The sequence below is a fragment of the Cicer arietinum genome, chromosome 7 (assembly GCF_000331145.2).
Source record: "Cicer arietinum cultivar CDC Frontier isolate Library 1 chromosome 7, Cicar.CDCFrontier_v2.0, whole genome shotgun sequence".
Taxonomy (NCBI): Eukaryota; Viridiplantae; Streptophyta; class Magnoliopsida; order Fabales; family Fabaceae; genus Cicer; species Cicer arietinum.
The window spans coordinates 1,832,339-1,858,131 of NC_021166.2; the positions used below are offsets into that span (position 1 = coordinate 1,832,339).

At 29.2% G+C, this 25,793-nt stretch overlaps 4 protein-coding genes across 6 annotated transcripts; 3 read left to right on the forward strand and 1 right to left on the reverse strand.

Moving 5' to 3' along the window:
• Window positions 1-1,381: 1,381 nt before the first annotated feature.
• Window positions 1,382-3,333, forward strand: LOC101503985 (transcription factor IBH1-like 1). 3 transcript variants are annotated; one of them, XM_073370791.1, is made up of 4 exons: window positions 1,382-1,537; window positions 1,757-2,284; window positions 2,426-2,516; window positions 3,238-3,333. In XM_073370791.1, the coding sequence occupies exons 2-4, from the start codon at window positions 1,758-1,760 to the stop codon at window positions 3,316-3,318; spliced, it is 699 nt and encodes a 232-aa protein (XP_073226892.1). In that variant the 5' UTR covers window positions 1,382-1,537; window position 1,757; the 3' UTR covers window positions 3,319-3,333. The 3 variants fall into 3 exon arrangements, with proteins under 3 accessions (XP_073226892.1, XP_073226893.1, XP_073226894.1); XM_073370792.1 differs by having other exon boundaries at window positions 3,241-3,333; XM_073370793.1 differs by lacking the exon at window positions 3,238-3,333 and having other exon boundaries at window positions 2,422-2,612.
• A 6,847-nt stretch (window positions 3,334-10,180) lies between these two features.
• On the forward strand, window positions 10,181-13,013 carry LOC101504305 (VAN3-binding protein). The gene is made up of 8 exons (XM_004507733.4): window positions 10,181-10,457; window positions 10,581-10,643; window positions 10,747-10,815; window positions 11,131-11,491; window positions 12,081-12,254; window positions 12,348-12,397; window positions 12,540-12,588; window positions 12,692-13,013. The coding sequence occupies exons 1-8, from the start codon at window positions 10,275-10,277 to the stop codon at window positions 12,898-12,900; spliced, it is 1,158 nt and encodes a 385-aa protein (XP_004507790.1). The 5' UTR covers window positions 10,181-10,274; the 3' UTR covers window positions 12,901-13,013.
• Window positions 13,014-16,590: 3,577 nt separating this feature from the next.
• LOC101504634 (mannosyltransferase APTG1) lies at window positions 16,591-19,681 on the forward strand. Its single transcript, XM_004507734.4, has 9 exons — window positions 16,591-16,959; window positions 17,040-17,157; window positions 17,243-17,347; window positions 17,426-17,709; window positions 18,166-18,447; window positions 18,542-18,743; window positions 18,896-19,047; window positions 19,136-19,298; window positions 19,397-19,681. The coding sequence occupies exons 1-9, from the start codon at window positions 16,691-16,693 to the stop codon at window positions 19,475-19,477; spliced, it is 1,656 nt and encodes a 551-aa protein (XP_004507791.1). The 5' UTR covers window positions 16,591-16,690; the 3' UTR covers window positions 19,478-19,681.
• A 1,091-nt stretch (window positions 19,682-20,772) lies between these two features.
• On the reverse strand, window positions 20,773-24,138 carry LOC101504953 (GCN5-related N-acetyltransferase 7, chloroplastic). The gene is made up of 5 exons (XM_004507735.4): window positions 23,750-24,138; window positions 23,514-23,669; window positions 23,200-23,295; window positions 22,732-22,852; window positions 20,773-21,263 (listed from the first exon to the last, which is right to left on the reverse strand). The coding sequence occupies exons 1-5, from the start codon at window positions 24,005-24,007 to the stop codon at window positions 21,100-21,102; spliced, it is 795 nt and encodes a 264-aa protein (XP_004507792.1). The 5' UTR covers window positions 24,008-24,138; the 3' UTR covers window positions 20,773-21,099.
• Between the last annotated feature and the right edge of the window lie 1,655 nt (window positions 24,139-25,793).

Here is a 25,793-nt window from a genome sequence, read left to right on the forward strand (position 1 = left end):
TCGAACAAACTTTTAATGGATAAGAGATAAATAAAGTTCAAAAGTAGTAGACATTAATTTGGTATTTAATGTTCGGTTATTAGAGTAGCAAGGAGGAAACTTTTATTTTGTGAGATAAAATATTTTTGCGTGAGTTTTTTCACTTAATATTTTTCTAGCTTTGCCTAATATGCACAATCCAATAATGGAAACAAATTTGTGCACGATGCAAGATTTAACTCAAGTGTACACCATATAATTGATTTTTTTTTTTTATAGATTCTTTTCCTTAATATATGCAATAGTTATGCATGTACAAATAACAAAGTCATGATTAAAACTTGTAGTTATCACTTATTTATGCCATAAAAGACACTCTATATATTAAATATTAGTTAAAAGTCTCGCACTAAATAAAAAACTGAATGTTAAACACATAAGTGGTAGAGTTCATTTATCTTATATCTTAAGATTTAATTGAAAACGTAATGTACAAATAACAAAAATAAAATTAGAGGTCTCTAATTTTTTTAGAGGTACCATATTAAAAAAACTTTCAAATAAATATTAGATGCATTTACACAATTAAATAATTTTTTATTAAAGTAATTAGTACCAAAATTAGAGAAATAAAATTTATACTATACATACTGAAAGAAATTAATAACATTAATTATATCAATAATATAAATTTGAAGTCTAATAATATTTGAGGCCTAAGGCAGCAATCTCACTTGGGATAGCCTTGCCCTCAATCAAATCAATTAAAATCAAGTCATATACTCCATGATTAGTTTTTTATTTTTAAAAGAAAATAAGATTTGACTTTGTTAATAAAGCAAATGTTACTATATCTTATAAGACAAAAAAATAGAATAAATGTTACTAATTTTAATTGATTGCAAATAACTTATATACAATTCTTCAAAGATAACCTAAGTCTTATCTAATTAAAAACATAACATAATTAATGGATAAGTAAATGTATTATTGAATTTGTTAGTCGGAGTCAAAAATATTAGTGGTAGAAATTAAAACATTGGAAGAGTTGCGGTGAAGTTTGAAATGAAATTAAAAAATAGATCCGAATATTGATGTAATGTGATTAATCTTGGTCTCACGGAGTTCCACTCGCGGGCCATAACCACAATTGTTTCGAAGTGAATCGTATTTAGTGAATTTTGTTTGTATTCAAAACAAAGATACTGATGTTAGGTTTGCATTAGATTAAGGTCACCTTTATTCTTCTTTACCACTAATCTAAATTCATTGTTTTCTTTATAATAATGTAATATTATTCTCTATATAGTTTTGGGTAGTGGGCCAGTTTCTCCATGTGCCAGCATGTGCTATGTCTTTCTCTCTATGGCCCACCACTCTCATCTTTCAAGCACTTAAATTCTTCCCCTCACATTCATATTCATCTTCTTCTCATATAATACCACTTTCCTTTCATCTATCACACTCCATCTCTCATGAAAACTTACTCATAATCTCTCTCTCTCTCTCTCTCTCTCTCTCTCCTACTTTATCCGCTCCAAGAATTTTAGCTACCAAGGTATGTATTAATTTATATTTTTTCTTCTAATTACATAATTTATTTCCTCTAGCTATTTAATTATATATTTTGCTTCTTCAATACAAATTATATATATTTTGCTTATAAAAAAAACTAGAAGAATTTAAGCCCTAGCACATACATATATATATTATCAACCTCTTGTTGAAACTTAACCTACATGTTTTTGTTCATCCTTTGTATTATTTTCCTTTATAGAATGCGAAATTTGAGCTCACTCAAGCAAGAATTCCTTAGGAAATGGATAAAGGGTCTTAGAAAATATAACTCTCAAAAGAAGAACATGAACTTGTTGGAGAGAAAGAAAGCCATAAAGCTCTCAGCAGATTTAGCCATGGCTTCCACTAGAAACAAAGCCACCCTTTGGAGAAAGGCTCTTGTTGCCAAAACTTCCATAGATGAAAGCAACAAAAATGACATATCAACTTCATCACAACCAAAGAAGATAAGAAAAAAGTTGACGAATTCGTCTCCTTTGTGCAGAAAAAGAAGACGAATTCGTACGGTATACAAAGCAAAGGAAAGAGTTGAAGCGAGTTTTATAGCGAAGAAGATGGTTCAAAAAAGAACAAGAAAGCTTAAGAGTCTCTTACCAGGAGGAAAATCCATGGATGAAGCTTGTTTGGTTGATGAAACCCTAGATTACATAGAATCTCTAAGAGCTCAAGTTGAAGTAATGAGATGTCTAGTCACTGCCTCTGAGCTTTTCATTAATCCATCTCCACCGTAAATATGTCTCTATAGATTATAATTACAATTATAATCAATCAACAGCATATTAGTTTCTTTATTATATATTAATTAAAAATATTTTTTATTTTTTATGTTTAATATTCCCTCTATTTACACTTTATCTTTGCAAGCTAGAGTTGATGGAGGAAAGTGGTGCTTCTATACATACATGAAGACAATGTACAGAGGAAAACATATATATCTCTCTCTCTCTATATATATATATGTAAGTCAATCAAATTAAGTTTTTAATTTTCATGATGCTTCTCGGATGTTATAAATATTAATTATATTTTCTTATATACATGTATTTGTGCTTTTATGTTTGATTATTATTGGTTTAACTTTATATTTTCTTTCATCATGGATTTCTTGAGTGAGTGTGCATATATATAACGGAAACTAAGAAATTGAAAATACAATAATGATGTATATGGATATATATTAATAATGTTAAGAGGAAGAGAGAAATGGTAAGTCTGATCTGTATAAATCAAATTCAGTCATATGCCATACTCGTGGAGTATAGATTATCCAGCCTGTGAGATGTTTTCTATAGCTGATACAACTTTTTTTATATGCAGATTTAATTTTTTTATTATATGTTTATATATGAAAATATTTTAGTTTGTTTTTATTTATTTCAAGAAAACATTTTAGTTGACATGCAAATATTTAACAAACGCAACATTCTTGTACGAAAAGAAACGTCAGATAAGGTCGCATACAAACCATATATATATTAACATGAATTTGGATCAATGATTCACATAACATCTCTCTCGTGTTTGATGTCTTTTGTGTTTTTGGTTGGAGGTGGTTATTGTTCTTGCGTTTTTTTCTTTCTTTTCTTTATTGGAGTATTTCTTTTCCTTATAATCGTATGTTTTGATTTCTAATATAATTACATTAATATTGCCATTTAAAAAAAAAAAAAAAACTCACAGCAGCTGCATAAAATGAAGACATCAACTCAGAATGTAGCTGGTCTTAACAATCGGAAGAAAATAAAATCATATATGAATTAGCTAATTTCATTTTTTTTACTTGATGAATTAGTTTACAGCGAATTATTCACCGCAACACTTTTATAAGTGATCAACCGTGAATCCGTATATAAAAATTATTAAAAAATTTATCTAAAATTGTCAATACTTTTTAGATGTAATAGATTGTGATTCTAGCTTTGCATCTTTATAAATAAAAAATACATTTTATGTCAATTTAATAATATGATACATATTTTTTATTTTTTATTTATTTTAATTCAATTTATATTATTTAAGTCACTATTTCAATTATAAAAATGAAAGTGACCATTAACATCTATTTCTAAGTGACAATATATGTGATAGTAGAAATTTTAAACATTTTCAAAACATAGTCTATATTAAATTGTGTCATATTTTCATTGATCGACGTTTATTTTATTAACTATAAAATCATTTGCCTTAAAACTAGACAGATACGTGACCGGTCAATTTTTGTTATTGTGTTATTTTCTATTCATCTTCTTCGAATTTTGTTTCTAATTAAATATGGATTTGAATATCACTTGTAGTCATTTATAAATTTTTGTTGCTTCAAAATAGAGTATCAATGATTTTTAAACTAACTATGCAACAAAAGTTTCAAGGACATAAAAACAATGAAGAAATGAGGATAATTTTTTTATACTCGCAAGAAAATGTGAGCACAGACACGTACAAAATAAAATTAACTCAAATTTTAAATTTATTATAAAATTGATTAAAATTATATTGAATTAATGTAAAATCTATACTAGTGTATCAAGAAAAGTCGAAATTTTGGTCAAACATTTTTTTTTTTCAAATTTAAATCATCACTACAATGTATAGGAAACCCCTTGACAACACAATTTTCAAAATTCAAAATTAATCCACCACATCAATGCACATCGGTGAAATATTCATAATGCATGCATGGAAGACAATGACTTGATTATTTTTTAAGAAACAAATAAATATTTTCTCACAATGTCCTCTTAGGTCAAGAACATCAAATAATAGAAGAGATGAACAAGACACATCTCAACACTTCCCTTTAGAGTGTGTGTATCTATTAATCAGTTATGTTATATGAATTGAAAATTTAAATAAATCGACAAACATCGCTATTATTATTAAATTAAATTTTTTATTTTGAATTTAAACTTGATCGTTATAGTTGAGTACAATTTTTTTATTATCTTATTAAAAACAGGTACATATTATTAATAGTAAAGAATCTAAATATGTGTGAAAAAAATTACTTGTTAAAATAAAATAAAAAATATTTAGAGATGCAATTTAGATAAAAAAAAACTAATGATAGGAGCGCCGCACTGGTTCACGAAGGCTTGAAAGTGACAGAAGGCAATATAATCGTGCATTTAATTTGAAATTTGGGGGCGAATAAGGTGGTGCCGTGTTAGTTTGGCACCACCATGGTCACTTAATGTTTTAACCATGGATATAATATTAATAAATTTGAATGGGTAAGATAGGAGAAGTGTAACCTGAATGAGGAGTAACAAGTGATGATGCTTCAATTCTATTATATTCTATTACCAAATATAATTTATTATATTAAAATTATAAAAACCAAATTTATTTTTTACAACTTATCATTTATTTCTTTTTACTCAACCTTGTCGTCACACACCATTCCTGCCTGTTTTTCTCAAAGTATATACACTTTATAGAGTGTTATCAAATATTTTTATTTTAACTTGAATTCTCATATTTATTTGTTGGTCAAATCATTTTAAAGGATATTTTATTTTTTACTATCTAATGTATTTCAAAATAAAAAAATGGAAATAATTTGTACAGAGTAGTCAAATCGATTTTTACAAAGGAATGAAAAATTAGAAATAAAAGAATTATAGTGTCATTTTATTTTATTTAAAGATTCTTTTATAGATATTTCTTTTGTTGGTTAACAAATATTCAACTTTAATATTGTTCAAAAAAAATTAAATATAAATCTTATTATAAATGTCAATAAATTAAAAAATCTAGTTTTTTATTTTAGATTGAAATACTGTACTTTGTATTTATTTTTTAAAAAAAGCTTGCACAAGTACTGTTACTACTGAAGGCCTACTTACTTAGCCCACAACATATCAACTTCGGCCTAAAGACTGGAAAGTTTAAAATCTTGCTTTCTACTCCTCAAACTACACTCTTACCCCCACAGTCCTACACGCATTTTTCTATGAAAAAATAAAAATAAAATCAGTTTTACCATTTTGTTTTAAAAAATATTTTTTAAATTCAAAATTTTGATTTTTCATAACACCGACAAAATTAAAAAAAAATTAATTAGACTACGTTAGAGTGCAACTATGCATCTTTGAATTAAAAAAATTTCCATTTTATTTCACGTAAAAATTAACCATAGCTAAACTTTAATTAGACTACGTTAGAGTGCAACTATTAATAAGATTATAATTATGAAAAAATAAAAAATTAAATTTTGAATTTTTTTTTAAATCATAAATTTTTTATTTTCTGAAAATGTATTTTTTATTTATGACAAACTCAAATTTTGACTTTTAAATTATTTTGAAAACACAAAATTTGAGAAGTATTGTTTTTCTAAAATATAATTGTATTCTAACAAATTCAAAATAAATTTTTTTCAACATGTAAATAAATAATTTTTTATCTTAAACTATTAAAAAATTGTTAAACTAAGTCTTTTGTATGCTTTGAGTGGAGAGAGGGGGTATGAGTATATTTTGAGAGGTATGAAAGATAATTTTTAACTATTTAAAATGTAACACAAATTTGACCAAAGTAAAGTCATCAATGCATTTTAATATACTTTTATAGTATTGTATTTTGTGTTTTTAAACGTGTTATTTTTAATAAAAACTTTTTAACATTTTGCTCAAAAAAATAACTTTTTAACACGTTTTCATGCTTTTGGGTCTCAATTGAACTTTAATGAAATTTATTTCAGCTTGACCCTTTCTTCTTGTATATCATAGCTTAGTTTGTAATTATGTGACCCGTAGTAGCATTGAAAATCTAAGAAACACAGCTACAAATCTAATCATAAGAACTTAGAGGAGAGACTTGATGAACTTCATTGGTGAAAAGGTTGGCAATGAGTAAAACTAAAACAACAAGAGTTCATGGTACTTGTACTTATGTAAAATACCCTACAAATTCATGTCTCACGTTGTCATCTTCATTTATAACCTCCATTTCCATCATCAGCCACACCTTAACATTATATTCGTTATCCACATTTAATTGTTGCCATATTTTTACCGTTCAATATCTCCTTTGCCATCCCTAACTTTGATATCCTATGCCACAATGAGACAATTAATACCACAATCATTTTTTTTTAATAGAAAGCTTATTTCACAATTTATGTTGAAGTTGATATTAAAGTTTGAATGGTAGTACCACATTGACTTTTAATAAAATAAATTAAGAATATATAATATATGTGACTCATATACTTAATTTCTTAAAGTTTTGAGTGAAGATGTGATGTCTAGATCTCTCGATGGTTTTATTGTTTATCTGAGTGCTCATTTTGATTGTATTGAATGTTATAACGATTTTGTTGAAATGAGTGTTCTATTGATTGATAGTTGTGGTATATATCGTAGTGACGTGAAAGATTCATACTTGAGAGAAAATTATTGATATTTAAGTGTGAAAGATAGTATCTCATCAACTAAGATGAACTAAATGTATATGATATATAAGATTGTGATCCACATACTAAATATTTTAAAGTTTTTAATAATAAATAAAAATGTAGTATCAAAATCTCTTAGTAATACTAATTACTAATGATTAACTCATTATTGTTCATGTTGCTCTCTAAACTTCTAAAGATTCGTGTGGATATATAATCTACTTCAAGCACATAATCGAATAATTTTAATATTATAACATTGGTTGAATTATCTACAGTGTGATATATAATTACCAAAGCAGCCCTTATGCATCTAACTTCAAAATTATGAACGGTTGCTTGTACATGAACCTAAATTAATTAATAATTTGGTAAATGAACTTAATTAAGTACATGAACGTGATGAGCATATGGCTATAAGCAAAACCCCATAATATTGTATCCTAAATATATTTTATAATATGTGTAGTTGTGTACTATGACATGGAGTACTCGATTAGAATTGCACGCTCTTTTCAAGATGACGAAAAGCTAATCTTAATCGTTATGATTTAACAAGTATGGTAATCTTAATAGTTATGATTTAACAAGTATTGTAATGAAAAATGCTTAAACATAATGATGTCTTAGCTGCCTTTCATTCATGTCCATCATACATGTCAAGTTTCTTTCTATCAACGTTGGCCCGCAAGCATGTTGGGTTATAATTCCCCCCTTGCTACTTTTTCTAACTTGTTTTCGTTATACTTGCTTATGTGGCGGGCCTGACGAAAGCTTATTATGCTCCTCTAGCAAGTGGCCTTCAATTAACTTTAGCTACAATGAAGGTAAATTAATTAAATAAATTTTCTTAATTAATTGGGTTCACAATACTTATATTAAATGATTTAATATAAACGATTTTGATAAAAAAAAAAATATACATGATTCATTTATTCAATATATTTAAGTGATTTAATAAAGTCATATTTTTTAAAGTAATCAATAAAAATTTGTTAATGCTGCTTTTAGCCTTTGTTCTTAAATTTTTATATATTGATATTTTGAATTTTATATACCACAATTTTTTTTTTGTTACTAATAAGATATTTGTTTTTGTTACATCAACTAGAATGAATTTCGATTATTTTTAATATCAGAGCCATACACCAACTTCCCACGTGTTGTTCGTTTGTTAATTTTTATTTTTATTTTAAACACCGTTAATGCAAAATATATTTAAATTGATATGTTTTTAAGGAAAAATTAGTGTTTATAGAATATACATGATTTCCTAGTTTGTTGGATAAGTTATAAAGTAGTTTTAAGTCTTTAAAATATGGACAAAATTTACCCATAATTAAGGAAGTATGTTAAAATATACTTCAAACAGATATTATTTCGATATAAAAATAATATTGATGATATGATAAATTGATATATATGTTTATAGTCTTTGTAATATAAGCGAAATATAAACTTTTGTTTTTTAGGAACTAAACACAAGAATTCGCCTAGGCACTAGTTGGTCGGTTTACAATCACCTTAGTGTTATCATCTGAAAACACATTTTGATTAGCCTTTAAGTTTATGGCTTTCATTTAAAGATGCCCAAAACAAAGGCCCCTGATCGTGATCTATTATACTTACTAATCCTACCTACAATGTTCTATCATGACTACCATGTGTTATCTCTCATTCGAAAATTTGTTAATGAACCCTTTCAATATCAAGTAGGTCCCCAAGTTTCCATATTCACAAATAGAAATGTACAATAAGTGTTACACCTTTTTTCCATCGGTAACATTACTAATATCTCATTTTGCCCAATATTTCTGTTCCCCGGGAAAAGTTTTGTATATCAGATATTTGTTATTGGACTATATAGCAACTTGAACTTCAAAAATATCTCTGTACTTGGAGTCACTTAACTGGTTCAAAAATTTTGTACAATGAATTTAAAACCTCAAAGTTAGTACTTCCTCCATTCTAAAATAATTGTTATATTTATAAAAAATATTTGTCTTAAAATAATTGTCACCTTTTATTTATAATACAACTTTGATTATGTTATTCTAATTCATGATCGTCGATCAATCCGTGTAATAAGAACATTGGCACATAATCTCCAATTAGGGAGGTTCCAATTTTTTATTTATAATATACCCATAATTTTTAAAAATTTACATTAATATTTTTAATTTTATACATTGAATACTTTAAAATTTTATATTAATTTGCACATTACGCTTGAAATAAATAGTAATTATTACTGAATGTGACATACTACAAATGTTAGGATTTTGTGATTTTAGAGGCCAAGTAGTAGATTTGAACATAACCTTCAAAAACATTAAGACGACCATATTTTAATTGTACCATTTAATTAATATTAGATGCATCATTCTTAAATTATTATTTTCCACTTCATATTATACAAATAAATCAACAATTGATATAAATAATTTGATAAAATCATATTTTTATTTATTTATCATATTTTTTTAATTTGTATAAAATGATGGAATACGACGATTATTTTAAAACAGAAGAAATAATTGATTGTTATATATTAGTTTTTGATTTACTCAAATTTAAACTCAAAATCTTCCATTCTTTTCCACTTAACTCAAAACTAGAGCCATCAATATGATCAATTAATAACAATGATGCAGGCATGATGGTACTTTCGTTCTGTCCACTAGTGATTTGTCCTCTTAGCAAACTTAATTTTATACATTTACATAAAATATCAAAAATTAAATGTCATGTCTTAGTGGGTCTTTTGTTGAACAAAAGTCTTAATGGGTCTAGTGTTGACAGACAGAAAGAGGACAGTAAAAACAATCTTTTAGTTGTTGTGTTTTAGGTTAAGGTAGACAAAACTAGTGGGTTTGCAAATCACTTTATTGATGGACTTGATTACCACTGCAGCTTCACGGTGCAACTCTTGTGATACGGTTAATTTTGATTAAAAAAATATATAATTTTAATAGTACTTTTCAATTTTCATAAATGTTGTACCTATAAAAAATCTAAACACTTTTATTAATTGATATAATAACGATTTAAAGTTTTAAATTAATGTGCCACAATAATTTTAACAAAAGCTAGGATTTGGAGTTTTAATAAAATCAAAATTACAAGCAAAATATGAATCAACGGTTGAGATTCATGAAGTGAATCATCTCATAGACAGCAATGAACAGGTGTGGTTTAGCAAGTATAAATATGCATGCATGCTTGCTTCATTATATTCATATTTGTGAGAATTTTCATCCTGTTCAACTCATTTCTTTCCAAAAAAATATTCTGTTTTTCAAATATCATTACATTAGCAATGGCTTCAGATTTTAATCTATCCCCTTCAGATGCACACCCTGAGACAATGGATTTCCTTTCACTTGCTTGGTGCAATTTTGCTGTACAATCTTTGAAGCCTGAGTCACAACTTGGATCACTTGTTCTATTTGATAACCCTATGAAGCAATTAGAGCCTAGTACCCCCATTTCTCATCCTAAAGTGAGTCAACCTCTTTATTAAAATTTATACTAATTTTATGTCATGTCACATTCAATTATTTTTTTTTCAACCTACACTCACTCTTGATTAATTATATGTAAAACTTTCATAATATGAAAATAGAGTGCCAGAATGGATGATCCAGATTTCATGTCTATACCTCCATTGAAGTCTAATGATCTTAAGGTAATAAGAAATTTACACAATAAAATCATCTAATAATCCTGTTAAATAATTAAACAAGACCTTTTGAGAACAAAATAATTCTTTTTATGTTCTGTTTTTTCAGTCATGGATATGGATGCAACAAGCTATGCACCCTGAATTGAATTACAATAGCAGTTTAAGAAAAAAATGGGTAAGTAATTTTTTCTCTCAATTCCATAGTGAGAACTATACATGCATGCATTGTTAATTATTTTCAGGGTTTTAAATAACAGCTGCAGCCGCGTACCAATTTTTAATATCGTAGAGAATCGCAGTCAAATGTGATCTATATAACCTCAACTGCGATTACATTACAGTTTCAACCGTATTAAAAAAAATATATATGTTGCAGTCCAAATAATTGTCGAAGACATTTATTTAAAACCATGGTTAATACTTGTTTCACTTAGCATTAATATGTTTGTGTTTTTTAATGATTATCATTATATTGAAATATATCATGTAGATGCCATGGAAGCAGATAATACCAATAAAAAGCATGTCAATAAAGAAATGGTTTAAGGAAATAAAGATGAAGAGGAAAGAAGAACAGAGATTGCAAAGAGCAGAGGTGCATGCAGCAATGTCAATTGCAGGTGTTGCAGCAGCACTTTCTGCTATTGCTTCTGAAAATTCAAAAAAGGAGGATTCCAATGAAGATAGAGATGCAGCAATAGCTTCTGCTGCTGCTATGGTTGCTGCTCAGTGTGCAAAAGTAGCTGAAGCAATGGGAGCTAAGAAAGAAGTTCTTAGTAGTGTTATTGGCTCTGCCATGAGTGGTACAAGTGCAAGTGACATCCTAACTCTCACTGCTGCAGCTGCAACATGTAATCATTTTTATTATTTTCACTCATACTTTTTTTAATACAATTATTTTGGAGGAAATTGAGGGTATAGATGCAAGACTTAGCATCAGATTTTGAAATTTAAAATTTGAAATTGGTATTAGAGCATTGACATTAGTAGATCTAATGGTCTCAACAGTTGCAATGTGTAACTACTATAGGAGATCTATTTCCGTTACTCGGCAACCAAACATCATTATAGGACTAATCTAACAATTTAAACTTTAGAGTATTATACCTCGAGTATCATATAATTGTTGAGTTTTGACCAAAGAAATTGTAGAGAATTCAAGTCATGTAAAATTTGACTTATAATTCTCTACGGTATTCAATATTTATTGTAAGATTAATTTAACGGACGAGATTTATCTAAATAGCATTGAGCATGTTAAAATTTCTGGTTCAGTTTAAATTAGCTGGAAATGAAATTTTATTAAGAGAAAGTAACACTTGACCCAACAAAAGAAACATGTTGAGAAATGAGTTTAAAGTACACAAGACATGCAGTATTATACTGATGTACTAGAATCTGTTGGTGACAAAAAAGTGAAAATGTGTTGGCTAAGTGCAGCATTAAAAGGAGCAGCCACACTTAAAGTAAGATCAGGATGCAGCAAGAACAGATCATTGAATGGGGGAGCCCCCATCTTGCATATTGAAAACAACAATGATTTGGACTTTGATTTTGAAAAAGGAAGATTGATTCTTTCACAGGGTGCTGAGTTATATGTGGAAACACCAGAAGGTACCTTCAATGCAATTTTTAAGTATTAGTAAGAAATAAACATGAATTAAATGGTTTGCTAATTTATGTTTAACTTCAATTATGTCTAAACAGGGAAGTACATGCCTAGATCAGTGTCTGTAATCCTCAACAGTGAAGCTAAGGTCAGGTTTATGGACAACTTTTGTGTTTGTCTACTTTCAATTGGGTGAACAGGATTAGTTATCAATTATTTGTGTAGTCCAGCCACTTCTGATTTGAAATTATTAACGTGTAATGAATGATTCTAATTTAAATTAACTACAGGTTGTACTAATGATGAGAAAACATAATCTACTGAAAAGCAAGAAAGAGAGTATGTGCTTTTTTGTTTTTCAGTTTTATTTTATTTTAATTTAATTGTATATTAAAGCTTAGATAGAATGCACTAATAAAATAAAAACTGTTTGATGTTATAGGTATTATATTGAATATGCATGCGGAGCTGTATAAAGGTTCAGAAACCGAGGATGATACATGTTATCTGATTGTTTTGGCAACAAGAAAAGGAACTTTCAAGCTAGACATGGTGGATGATCTTCGTCGTTACAAGACATGGGCCACAACCATCAATCATATGCTCAAGATTTCCACTTCTTTTGCAAAATACCAGCTGCAATTTCACTGAAATATATCCCATCTTATTATGTATTCATTTGCATCTTTCACTTTTATATATATTAATTGTTCCATCCTATACTATTAAATAAATTTGAAGAATCAGAGTGTTCTATCTTTTAATTAGTTTGTTTTATCAAAATAATTTGTTCATGATGGAGATCATGTAGTGGGATATACTTGATCAAATTAAGAATTTTCTTGATGAACAATATATATATCTAATGAGCAAGAATATAACGTCCAGGAAATCAAATTATTAGTTTATGATTGGATATACTGAAAGTGAATTTGTCAAAATGACTGTAACTTTTATTAAAATTACAATGACAGGTCGTTATTATGTGAAATTCAGCTTGACTAGACATACAATTAATCTTCAAATGTTGAGTTTTACGATATTGATTATTAGTATAATATCAAGAATGATTCCAATGTTTTGTGTGAAACAATCGTGTACTTGTGGTACTTTATATAGGGAATGTACCTACCGACCAATTGGCGTTATATGTGTGGACTATTTTCTTTTACCTGATCAATACACGTTTTGTTTAGCTGAAACTCAATAATTTGGGACAAACAAATAAGATAAGCTTTCTTTTCGTTGTCTTGTGATAGACAAAAAGGTAAGACTCACCATCTTCATCATTATCCACCATCCAACTCAAACCGAACCACAGCTTTTTATTGTTAAATAAGAGCATTTTTAAAAATATACAAATATTTTGATACAACTACTAACTAAATACATACGGCTACAATATTAAGACAGTTTTATTCCTCTAATATTTTGGAATATATATTTAGATTAATCAATCTAATATATCTTCAAATAAATTTAGCTTCTTTAAAATGATAAGTTAATAAAGTGGATAGATCAATAATTAATATTATAATTACTTATATCTAGTAATGTATGTGTTTATAATATTAATTATTAATTTGTTTATCAACATTCTCTAAAATATGTTGATCACTTTAAAGGAGCTTAATCCTACTCGAATTGGTCAATTTGAATGTGTATTTTAACAAACAAACAAACAAAACAAAAAACACACATTTGTTTTCCTCCGCATTTATTGCACTCAAGAACATTGATGGTCGATCTTGATTAAACTGTTACCAATGTTCATTGCATCCAATCCAGATTTTTTGAATTGATCGATTCAAACATACATACATTGGAGAGAAAAAAAAGAGTCTAATAATTGTCACTTTTTTTTATAGTACTAGCAAAATACTCGTGCATTCACACGTGATCCACATGTAGGGGTCATTTTGTAGTTCGACATTTCTCTCGTGTATTGTTTCTTTAAAAATTATAATTAAAGTATCACAATTTTTATTATAATTTAATTAATCAATGAAATTTATTTGTCTCGTGTATGATAGTTCAATATTTTATGTGATAATTGGTCATGTGTATATAAGTTATTTTGAACTTATTATACTTGGCTCGTATATGAAAGTTCAATCTTATCAATGAAATTTTTTCTCGTGTATGATAATTATTTTGAAATTTCTATAAGTCGTAATTTGTCCTTGTATGATAGTTCAATTGCATCAATTAGAATTTTTCCTACGAATGATAATTAATTTTTATCAGTGTCAACTTGTCAGATGATAATAATTTTTTTGAAATTTTTGTCGTTGAGAACGTGTCTTGTTTATCATAGTTCAAATCAAATGTGTCAACATGCTTTAGATAAAAAAAAATTGATTTAAAAAAAGTGTAAACATGTCTATTGTATGATAGTTATTTAAAAATTATTGTCATTGAATTTTTTTATGGGAATGATATATATATCTCATAAGTGTCAACTTGTCAAATATATTATAGTAATTTTTATCACCGGCAACTTGTTTCATATATTTTTTTTTTTGAATAACTTGTCTCGTATATGATAATAATGTTAAAAAATTTACTAGCGAAAATTTTTCTTGCATAAAATATTTCAATTTCGTAAGTGAAGATTTGTTTCATGTATGATAATTATATTGAATTTTTATTAATGAGTATTTGTCTCGTGTATGAAAGTTAAATCATATCACTTACAATATGTCTATGTAAGATAATTATTTTGAAATTTTTATCGATCAGAAATTGTCTCATGTATGATAGTTTAATTTTATCAATGACAATTTATTTTGTAGATGATAAATCAAAACTTTTACTGTGTATGATAGTTGAATCAAAAGTTGTCATGCAAATGGTAAATCTCATCACTTACAATTTGTCTCGTGTAAGATGATTATTTCAAGTTTTTACCGATCATAATTTGTCTCGTGTATGATAATTCAACTTCATCGTAACAACTTATTGTAGATGATAAATCAAAAATTGTCTCGTGTATGATAGTTATTTTAAATTTTTTATCAGTGAAAGTTTGTCTTGTGTATGAAAGTTAAATCATATCACTTACAAATTGTCTTGTGTAATATAATTATGTTTGATTTTTTTTTTTATGGACGACAACTTGTTTCGCATATGATAGTTCAATTTTATTAGCGCAACTTATTTTGTAGATGATAAATCAAAACGTTTATCATGTATGATTGTTCAATCAAAAGTTTTCATGTGAATGATAAATCTGATCACTTACAACGTGTCTTGTGTAAGATAGTTATTTTGAATTTGTTATCAATGAAAATTTATATTGTGTATGATAGTTCAATTTTATCAGTAACATTTGATTTTATAGATGATAAATTAAAAGTTGTTTCGTGTATGATAATTATTTTGAATTTTTATTAGTGAGAATTTGTTTCGTGTAAGTTAATTATTTTGAACTTTTTATCCATGATAACCTGTGTTATGATAATTCAATTTTATCATTGGCAACTTATTTTGTAAATGACAAGTCAAAAGTTGTTATGTGTATGATAGTTCAATCAAAGATGTCCCGTGAACGATAAATCTAATCACTTACAACTTTTCTCGTATATGATAATTATTTTGAATTTGTTATCGATGTGTCTCGTATTAGATAGTTCAATTTTATCAGTAATAACTTATTTTATAGATGATAAATCAAAAGTTGTCATGTGAATAATAAATCATATCAGTTATAACTTGTCTCGTGTAAGATAATTATTTAAACTTTCTATCAATGGAAATTTGTCTCTTGTACTATGAATGATAAATTTCATCAGTTAAAATTTATCTCTAGTAAGATAATTGTTTAGAATTTTTTTTATTAATGAAAATTTATCTCGTAGATGATAAATTCACTTTTATTAATGACAACTTACTCTACAATTCAAAAAATATTTTAAAAAATAATCATTTTAATTGAAGAAACATATTTTTAAAAATTGGATATAATCATTAATGGAGATAAATTTAATGGGATATAATTAACGTTTCATTCCTCTTTTTTTTTCCTTCTAGGTTTATAAATTGCCACTAACCATACACATCACTTTTTATATTTTATTATTATGATTGAGTTATTTTATCCTTCTCTTTTTTAATTATTATTGCCTTGGATCTCTTTCTTCAAAAGCTATATCTTCATTATTTAGATCTGTAAAGTTGAATTTTGATTGGATTGGACATTTTGGATGTAATTTGAAGCTAATATATTATTTGAATGAAAGAAATGGGAAACACAATTATAACGGGCCTGACATGGGAGGCCCATGAAAGATATGTAGGCCCATATTTGAATCGGGTCAAATTTAGTTACCAGACGAGTAATTACGTTCGTGAATGAATTCTGGGCACTCTCTTCTTCATCCTCTCTTGCTTGAGTGTGATTTCAACATCTGCTAGCTGCTACTAATCTAATTTCTAAATAATGAGACGAAGACGCGACAGTATCAAAGATGCAGATAATAATAATAATAATAATAATAATAATAATAATAATAATAATAAACAGAGAGTTGAAAGTTCAAATATTCCGAAATCAGATTCAGAGAAGTTTTCATTGTTATACGGATCAGACAAAAGAGTGTTCGCATTGTGCTTGGCGTTCCGAATGGTGAATTCTGTTTTAGTGCAGAGTTACTTCAACCCCGATGAACATTGGCAAGGTCCTGAGGTTGCGCATCGAATCGCCTTCGGGTAGGGTACTCTTTATTTTTCTCCTTTATTAATTAATCAAAATCTCATTCATCAATTCCACGTAAGCGGTGATGTGGCAGGTACGGTCACTTAACATGGGAATGGAAACAGGGTATCCGAAGCTACTTCCATCCATTGCTCTTTGTTCCACTTTACAAGTTTCTCGCTCTACTGCGTCTTGATACCCCTTGGTTTATGGTAATTACTGTGTTTACTTTGCTATATAGAACCCAATTTTATTACATGACGGCTCTAATTCTATTTAATGGTTCCTGTTTGTTAGATGAGGGCTCCAAGGTTGCTACAATCTGTGTTCTCTGCAGTTGGTGATTTCTACTTGTACAAACTCTCTGCAGTTCTCTTTGGTGACTCTGTTGCAAAATGGACAGTATCCTACTATTTTATTTTATTTTATTTTATTGTATATAGCAACAAACGTTTTTCAGATTCCTTAACTCTGTCTCAGCTTTTTTCCCAATTGTCGAATTGGTTTATGTTTTATTGTTTTTCTCGTACATTGTCGAATAGCTTGGAGACTGTTCTTACGTTGGTGTCTTTATACTTTTGGCCCTGCATGAGATCTTCTACCAATAATACCTTTGTTTTGAGGAAGTGGGGTTTACTTGTGGCAGCATTAGCCTGTGCTATTCGTCCAACAAGTGCAGTCACATGGATCTATGTTGGCCTCATTGAGCTTTTTAACACACGTCACAGATTCAAGTTTGTTTTTTTGGAGGTGGCTCCAATTGGGTAAGTTTTCCAACCATTAATTATACTCTAATTTGATTTTTATTTCCGTAATTTTACCGTTAGAACAACAATCAATAGTTCAAAAGAATAAAAATACGAAAACGCAAAAGAAAGATAACACATAACACAATGTTCAATCACGGGGTTTGGCCAATTGTGCCTACGATTATGACTGATTATGACTATAGTATGTATTTTGCCTAAAATTTGTTTGGAAAATTGAACTTTGTTGCTATGAGCCTCAGAAGCACTCTTCTTGGCTAACATTCTAGGTGCCCAGCAGATTTACTTTCTTAATTCTGTATGGCTTTTCCTTCCGCTTGAACTTTAGAAAACTCCATTTGATGGAAATTCAACCATTTTAGGAATCATTACGCGAATATCGTAATCATTACTACTGATCTTTAGAGAATTCTATATCATTGTAAATTTCTTGTTTATGTTTCATTCTTTCAGGATCCTGGTGCTTGGGCTTACCTGCCTATTAGATCGCTTTATGTATGGCACATGGATTCTAGTACCACTAAATTTTCTAAAATTCAATTTTCTTTCATCCGGCGGAGATTATTATGGAACTCACAAGTGGCACTGGTACTTTACTCAGGGATTTTCAGTCATGATCTTCTCTCATTTACCATTCTGTATTGCTGGTATAATTTATTCCAAAGACTGGAAATTTTCTGGCCTTCTTGCATGGGTGTTGGGTTTCTACAGTATATTAGGTCACAAGGAATTCAGGTATTTCAATTTGAATTTTTTTGTATATGCATGTTTACATGCACCTATCATATTGATTTTGACTTGATTAATGATAAAAATTACTGAGTTACAGGTTTGTCCTGCCAGTTCTTCCCATAGCTCTGATGTTCTCTGGTTATTCTTTGGCTGTGATAGACGATAACGGTTCCCGAGAGTATAAAGGAAAAGAGTTGTCAAAAAAGCATAACAAGTGTCCTCCCAAGATGAGAGTTGCCATCTTATTTTTGCTTGCTACCAATATACCAATGGCTTTGTATATGAGTTTGGTTCATCAGGTATCTTTATCTCTTCCTTATACACTCCTTGCAATTTAAGAGATAAATTGTTGCTGGATGAGATTATTTATTTTGCTTGTTATTGATTGTTCTTCCTATTTCTCTAAAAATCTAGTTAGAGATGTTTATTATATTCTTTATTTTCTCAACAGAGAGGACCCGAGGATGTCATGAACTACCTTGCTAGAGAAACTCTTCAAGGGAAAGTTGAAAGTATCCTATTCCTAACACCTTGCCATGCTACTCCATACTACTCCATGCTGCATCATAATCTGCCGATGCAATTTCTCGACTGCACGCCAAGGTTTGGAATTAATAATTCTTGAATGGCCTCTTATCTTTAATCAAAACTAAATTAGTTCATAATTGATGTAATGTATCATTTTCAACAGTGAAGAGAAAGGAGTCCTAGACGAGTCTGACCGTTTCATGATGGACCCTGTTTCTTTTATGTCTAAATATGCAAAAAAATTGTTTCTTCCCAGCCACATTGTTCTATATGATTCAGAAGAGCAAAAGTTGAGAAGCTTTTTAATCTCATTTGATTATAGAAAGGTAATTTACAAGACTATCCCAAGTTAATCATTGGTCTAAATACTAGCAATTAGTACACTTTTTTATTTATTTATCTAATATCATAATTTCTACTACAGGAAAAAAGATTTTTTAATGCTCACTTCAAGGTAGATCGTGATCTTCAGGCATCAATTGTTGTGTATGTTCGAATAAGATAGCATCATATGATCTGCAGAAAATGGCAGCATCGTGACACTTTATTGTCAATGTTGGCTGCTCCAAATGTTAATTGTTGTAATTTGATGTCTCTGAAATGACTTTATGGTCGTATACTTTTGTATTGTTTCCTAGATATTTTTGTTGTAGATAGATTGTAAATGTTTCTCTACCGTATTTCAATAGATTGACACGTTTTCTTTAAAGATGACCCGCATTTCTTGTGATAATTTTCTGATTTGACATCATTATTTTCGTGATAACTCCTGTCTAATGGAACAAATATATAAATGACAAAATCATTATCAGGTAAGCTAAGCATTCAGAAACAAATAGACACGCTTAAACAAAATCGCCATTGAAGTTCAAGTTACCAATAATTCATAGGCAAATGTTGTAATTTTTTAAAAGAAGTTTATAAGGGACAAAATGTACTCCCTGTGAACCTATATATAAGAAACAAATAACCAAAACACAAAGATCAATTAGCCACCTTCAGTGCACTTTTGCTACTTTTTTTCAAAATTATCTTAACACTGTTAATGTAGTATGGGAAAAGTAAATTTCTTATGTTAAAATATAATACAATAAAAGCAATAATGGTATATAACAAATCTAGAATTAGTACATTTAAAATTAGTATTACGTTTCTCATATCATTTTTTTGGAATTGCTTATTTTTCTAACATCATGAACTAAGAAAAATTCTCCACTGTTTTTTATAATAAAAATCAGTGAATATATAGAATAGAAATGCCTAGTCTACCCCCAAGATATTATTACTATAGAATAATGAGTGAGTTCTTCCCTTATGTGTGGTCCATCATGGATCGGTAATTAAAAACCTTTTTAAATTCTAACGACCGTCGACAATACTATTCTGAAATAATAGTTTGTCACTCTCCTTATCTTTATGAATAAGATGGTAACCCAATTGATGTAGATTCAACACAATAAATATTTATTTATTTTTGTATTGTTATCGAATCAATATTATTTAAATTATTTTCTCAATCATAAAAATGAAGACGGCCATTAATATCTTCGTTTAAGAGACAACATATGTGATAGTTGAAATCCTAAACATTTTTTTATTTTTAAAATTGGTCCATGTTACAATTTGTCTAGGTTAATGTTGTATTGGTGTATACTAGAATTAGCTATCTTTGACCCTTGCAATACTCAACCAAATCTTAATTCAGCCTTAAAAAACATACTTTATTTTTAAATTGGGAAAAGAGGAAATTGATATAAATTAAAATAGTAATAATGGTCATTTTATAATTATAACCGGAAATATTGAAACTTTGTCCCTTAAAATTATAAAGTGAAATTGATATCGTTGAGTAGACAGACACCTCATGAAAAACTCTAAAAAGCATACATGAGTGCATAGTCCGTCTATATAATAATAATTGTATACAAATTTTTTGTGAAGATAATGATGAAGGGGAAGCTACCCTGTGTATCTTACAAAGGATCTTTGTCAGCCGCCAGATTTTCTAACAGCTTATAAATGAAAGGAAGGAAAACCAACGAGGTAACTAACGTGGGAATGTTCTGAAAATAACAAGAAGAATAGATAGAACCATATTAACACAGGATACATGACAACACCGTCGAATTAGGTGACTGAGAGACCCATCCATAGGAGAAGTCTTCGGGGTCGATCAAGAAACCTGGCCTGCCACGCGGGTTCATCACTCTCGTAAACAAACCCACTCTTCATGTACAATTTCTTTGCTGCTTCATTGTCAACAGCAACATGGACATACAAATCTGTTATGCCTGAAAAGACACAAATAATGAGTAAATTTAGCCACTTTTTGGTTTATGAAATGTCCAATATTATTGTTTATATGCAGATAACTATACGGAGTGGTTTATAACTCACATGGAACACAACAAATACTTGAACAATTCACTTACAACATATTAAGACAGTAATCAGAATTGTTTTGCAATGATGCCTGGTTCTTCTTGGCACAGAAAACAATAGAAAAATAAAAATCTAATCCAGCAGGGGGTTGTGATGATAATAGTGTTTGGATTTCAATTTTAGTTCGATGCAGCTGCAGATAATAATTTTAAGCAAATCAAATCCCCCTACTGTGAACCAAACTTAGGTTGCATCCCTTTCTTACAATATTGGGAAACCTGTTGACAATGGCCAGAATCATATCATTGTCGACCAATTTGGAAACAATTTATTATGTTCAAGATCATACGGAATATGGCCAATAGACGTCACAAAGTTACAGGCAGCCGAATAAAAATGGCCATGTCATTTTTTCTTAGACTGTCGACGACCTTAACTCAGTGAAGAAAATATAAACGTCAAGACACGATTTATGTTTAACATCACGAGGCATCTGAAACGAGCAAACACATCAAACATGACTGGCGTAATCTCATCTATTAGGATACACAACAAGAAAACCAGCTTCTTTCTTGCCATGAGTATGATAGTTACATACTATTTACAGAAGAACTAAGTTGCAAAGTACACTTAATAATAGTCTTTTTGAATTTCAAGCAGACTAGTCTCTCTTGGAAGGCTTAGTCAGGAGATGTTTCATCATCAAAAAGACTAGTTTTGCAGGGATACAAGGATACTTTTCCAATATAATAGTTATGAATATTGAAATTATTTAACTCTAAAAGACATGCTGAGAGTAGTAAAATCAAGGACCATCTATAAGACTTCCTAATTATCACTGAACATCCAATATTTTGATTAATATGGACCAAAAGTGGGTGAACAGGTAAAGAAGTTCTAAATAAAATAAAATATTTTCCTTATACCAAAACAATTAAAGTCTTTTCCCACTAGACAAAATTGGCTACTTGTATTGCACAACAGCATTAGGTCCTGTCATGGATCATATATAAAGATATACTATTTAACTCAAAATCTCTCTTAATAGTTTGACTTATAATAATCTACCTCTAACCTATGAACTATCCTCCTTATTTGCTCTCTTCATTCACAGTGCTTCTGTGAGTCTTCTCTACACATATCCATTCTCCTTATCAAGACAAATAGTTAGGGTTAAGGACTAAGAGTTCTCTGATATCTAATCAAGTTCAACAACAAAGTGCCAAGGCTTTTTCAAGGCACAACATCACCACTTACAAGCACTGGTAGTGGCAGTGGCACTTGAATAATAAGTGTTCATAAATAGATCATTTTCAAGGCATTGAAAACAAGAATAGCAACATCCATGTGGCAGTTAAGTGCTTCTCTGTTTCTTACCCCAATTACGAGCAACTAACTTTGACTTTTCAAGAAGTGCATAGGCCAACCCATTTCTGTGCAACTCGCTAGCAACACATACATTACTGAGGTACGCCCTTGTAATATCAACTCCACTGACCTGACGGTAAAACATTAAACAATTAGATGGACTTAGCAATATACACTATGTGCACATTTCATATCGCAGGCATGTCAGGTGTCTAACATTGACACGACACCAACACGTATATATTTATTCAATCACTTCCATTTTCTTAAATTACTATTTGCATCTACATGTGAGTGTCTGTTGTGTCTCGTGATAGTGTCATTGCTTTATAGATGATACAAATCAATCACTATAGAAGAGTTGTCCATTTTCATATAAAAACTTGATCATCCAAAGCAAGCTAAGACATAAACAGTTATTCAGTTAAACACACACACAGCATACAGATTTAGAAATCTTGAACATATGAAAAATACCTTTGGCTTCATCCCTACAATTTCATCAGGAAGGTTCAAGCACTGATTAAGATCAAGAGACCCAACTACAATTCGGTCTTCCCCACTGGCAGAAAACTACAAAAGTTTAACTAAAACACAATTAAATTTTGTTACCAAGAGTATTGAAGTTTTAATTTATGAAAATAAAAGTGATAAAATGTAAGTAGATGTATTAATGTTGTGTTCCATGTGAGTTATGAAATGAAGATTATGGAACACATTGGCATTGACTTATTTATTGATGAAAAGAGATAGATTTAGCGAGAAGGAATGAGTGGAGGAAATAAACAAACCTTACATGAAGAACATAAATCAGCATAGAGAGTAGATATATGAGACATAGGAAGGGAAGCATTTATGCAAGAGACTCTTCTGAAACCCATCTTTTTCCCCGAAATACGCTCCTTAAGTGCTTCAAACTCACGCTCAGCCAAGTACCTCGCATGATCCTTTTGCAAAACGATTATTATAGCTGAAATTGGGTATTTTGAAAATAGGAAGAAAAAAATGATTGAAGTGGAAAACTGACTTGGAGTCCGAAAGTGTCGGGACGGAATTGATTGAAGGAACGAACGCGGAGAGAGGAAGCGGCCCAGAGCTCATCTTCGTAGAAGGATTCAGCGATGGTGATGAGAGAAGTGTCGATATTTTGGGTGCAAATGTTTGTGGAAGAAGAAGAGGATTGGATTTGTGTTCTGAGGTTGGAGAATATTGAAATTGGAAACGAACAAGAATAAGAATGAATTGTTATTGGAGGAAAATAACAGAGCGAAGACGTTAGCGCCATTATTATGTTTATCTTATTCGTGGCTACATCTGCATCTTATTCTTTTTCTTCTTTTCGATAACTTTCTTTCTTTTTTTGCCAAACAATGTACACACAAATCGTTTTACGATATAATTCATGCTCTCTCAACTTTCGTGATTATACCTTTGGACAAACGTATTTTAAAAAACTATAAAAAAAAACAAGTGTGGTTGGGATTAGATCAATTATTCATTTTTTTTTTATCTCTGTTGTCAACTTATCAATTAAAATATGGCAAATAAAGTTATAAATCGCCAAATTTCATATAAAAATGATAATTTTATAAGTTAACGTTATATTGAATTGATACATTGAAATACCATGCCACGTCATAATTATCACACAAAATTTTCAAATAATTTATCTATGCATTGGTATGCAATAAATGATTATCACGTGAGATAAATGAAAAGTAATACATATTTGAGATTAAAAATAAATAAATAAAGCTTATATGATGAAGCTAGTCTGGCATATTACAAATAGTCGTTATAATTTGTGGGTGAAAGTTATGAAGGCTAAGTATGTTTGTGGTACATGTATTGTCCTTATTTTGAATCATAATAAACAACTTCTACTAACACTTGGAGAGGCATTGTTAAAGGTCATATCACTTGGACCATTCATTGTTCAGGTTATTACTTATTAGTAACCATATCCCAGTTAAGTGCTGGAATTTCATGCCAAATATTATGCTTATAAATTATAATGTTTCTTGGAATTAGGATTCCATTTGGCCTTTGGTTCATAATTTCATCGTTGACAAGATTTTCCAGTTTGATAGTCATCCTCAAATGGCAGTTTTACTATGAAATATGCTTATAAGTTGTTACACAAATCTACCGTGCCTAATAATTTTACAATCATGTGTGGAAATGACAGAGTCCTAACTGTTATTGTACCTTCCTATGGAGACTTGTACATGGTAGGCTAAGCTTATAACCAATAATGAAAGGTTTTCTAGAGAAATAAACATAGTTGTCTTCATGCTTTTTAATTTATCATGCATTTGTTGCATGATTGTGAGGTCATGAAAGATTTCTGAAATATGGTTGTTGATTTAGAGGGGTATATATAGTATCTTCTTCAATATCAAAATGTACAATTGGCTTGACAATATAACTTACCTTCCAACAACTTTGGTTACAATAAAGAGAACTCACATGTTTTTTTGATGTAATTTTATGTGAAATATGGAAGGCTAAGAATGTTCTAATTTTTTTCTAGTAAATTGTTGTATCCATGTAGATTATTTTCAAGGTCAAGCAATGACCTTCCTTCATCTACCAAAAGAAAGTTTGTAACTATTTTTTAGTCATATCGGTTCAACGGCTATTATTGATATTGTTTTGAGTTGTCCTTCTTTAGGATGTTTCAAAGTGAGTGTAGATGAATCATATATTCAGCATCATTAAAGATTTAAATGATTATTTTCTTATATACTTATTAAATAGATTGAGAGTTCGCAATTCATTTTGGAGTCCTTTTCAAAGTATCAAATTGGGTTTAGATCTTCTATATACTAGTAATTCACATAATTTAAAGTGAAAAAATTTAATAAAGTTGATGGTATATAAAGGGAAAAAAAACTTAGTTACGAATACAATATTGATGAGCAAATAAATAGTGGAACGTGAGTTGCGAAAATGGCAAAGTGTTAACAATATAGCATAGCATGCCGGCTATATTACAATGTACATACCATGATCCCTATTTTTTATTATTATTATTATTATTATTATTATTATTATTATTATTATTATTA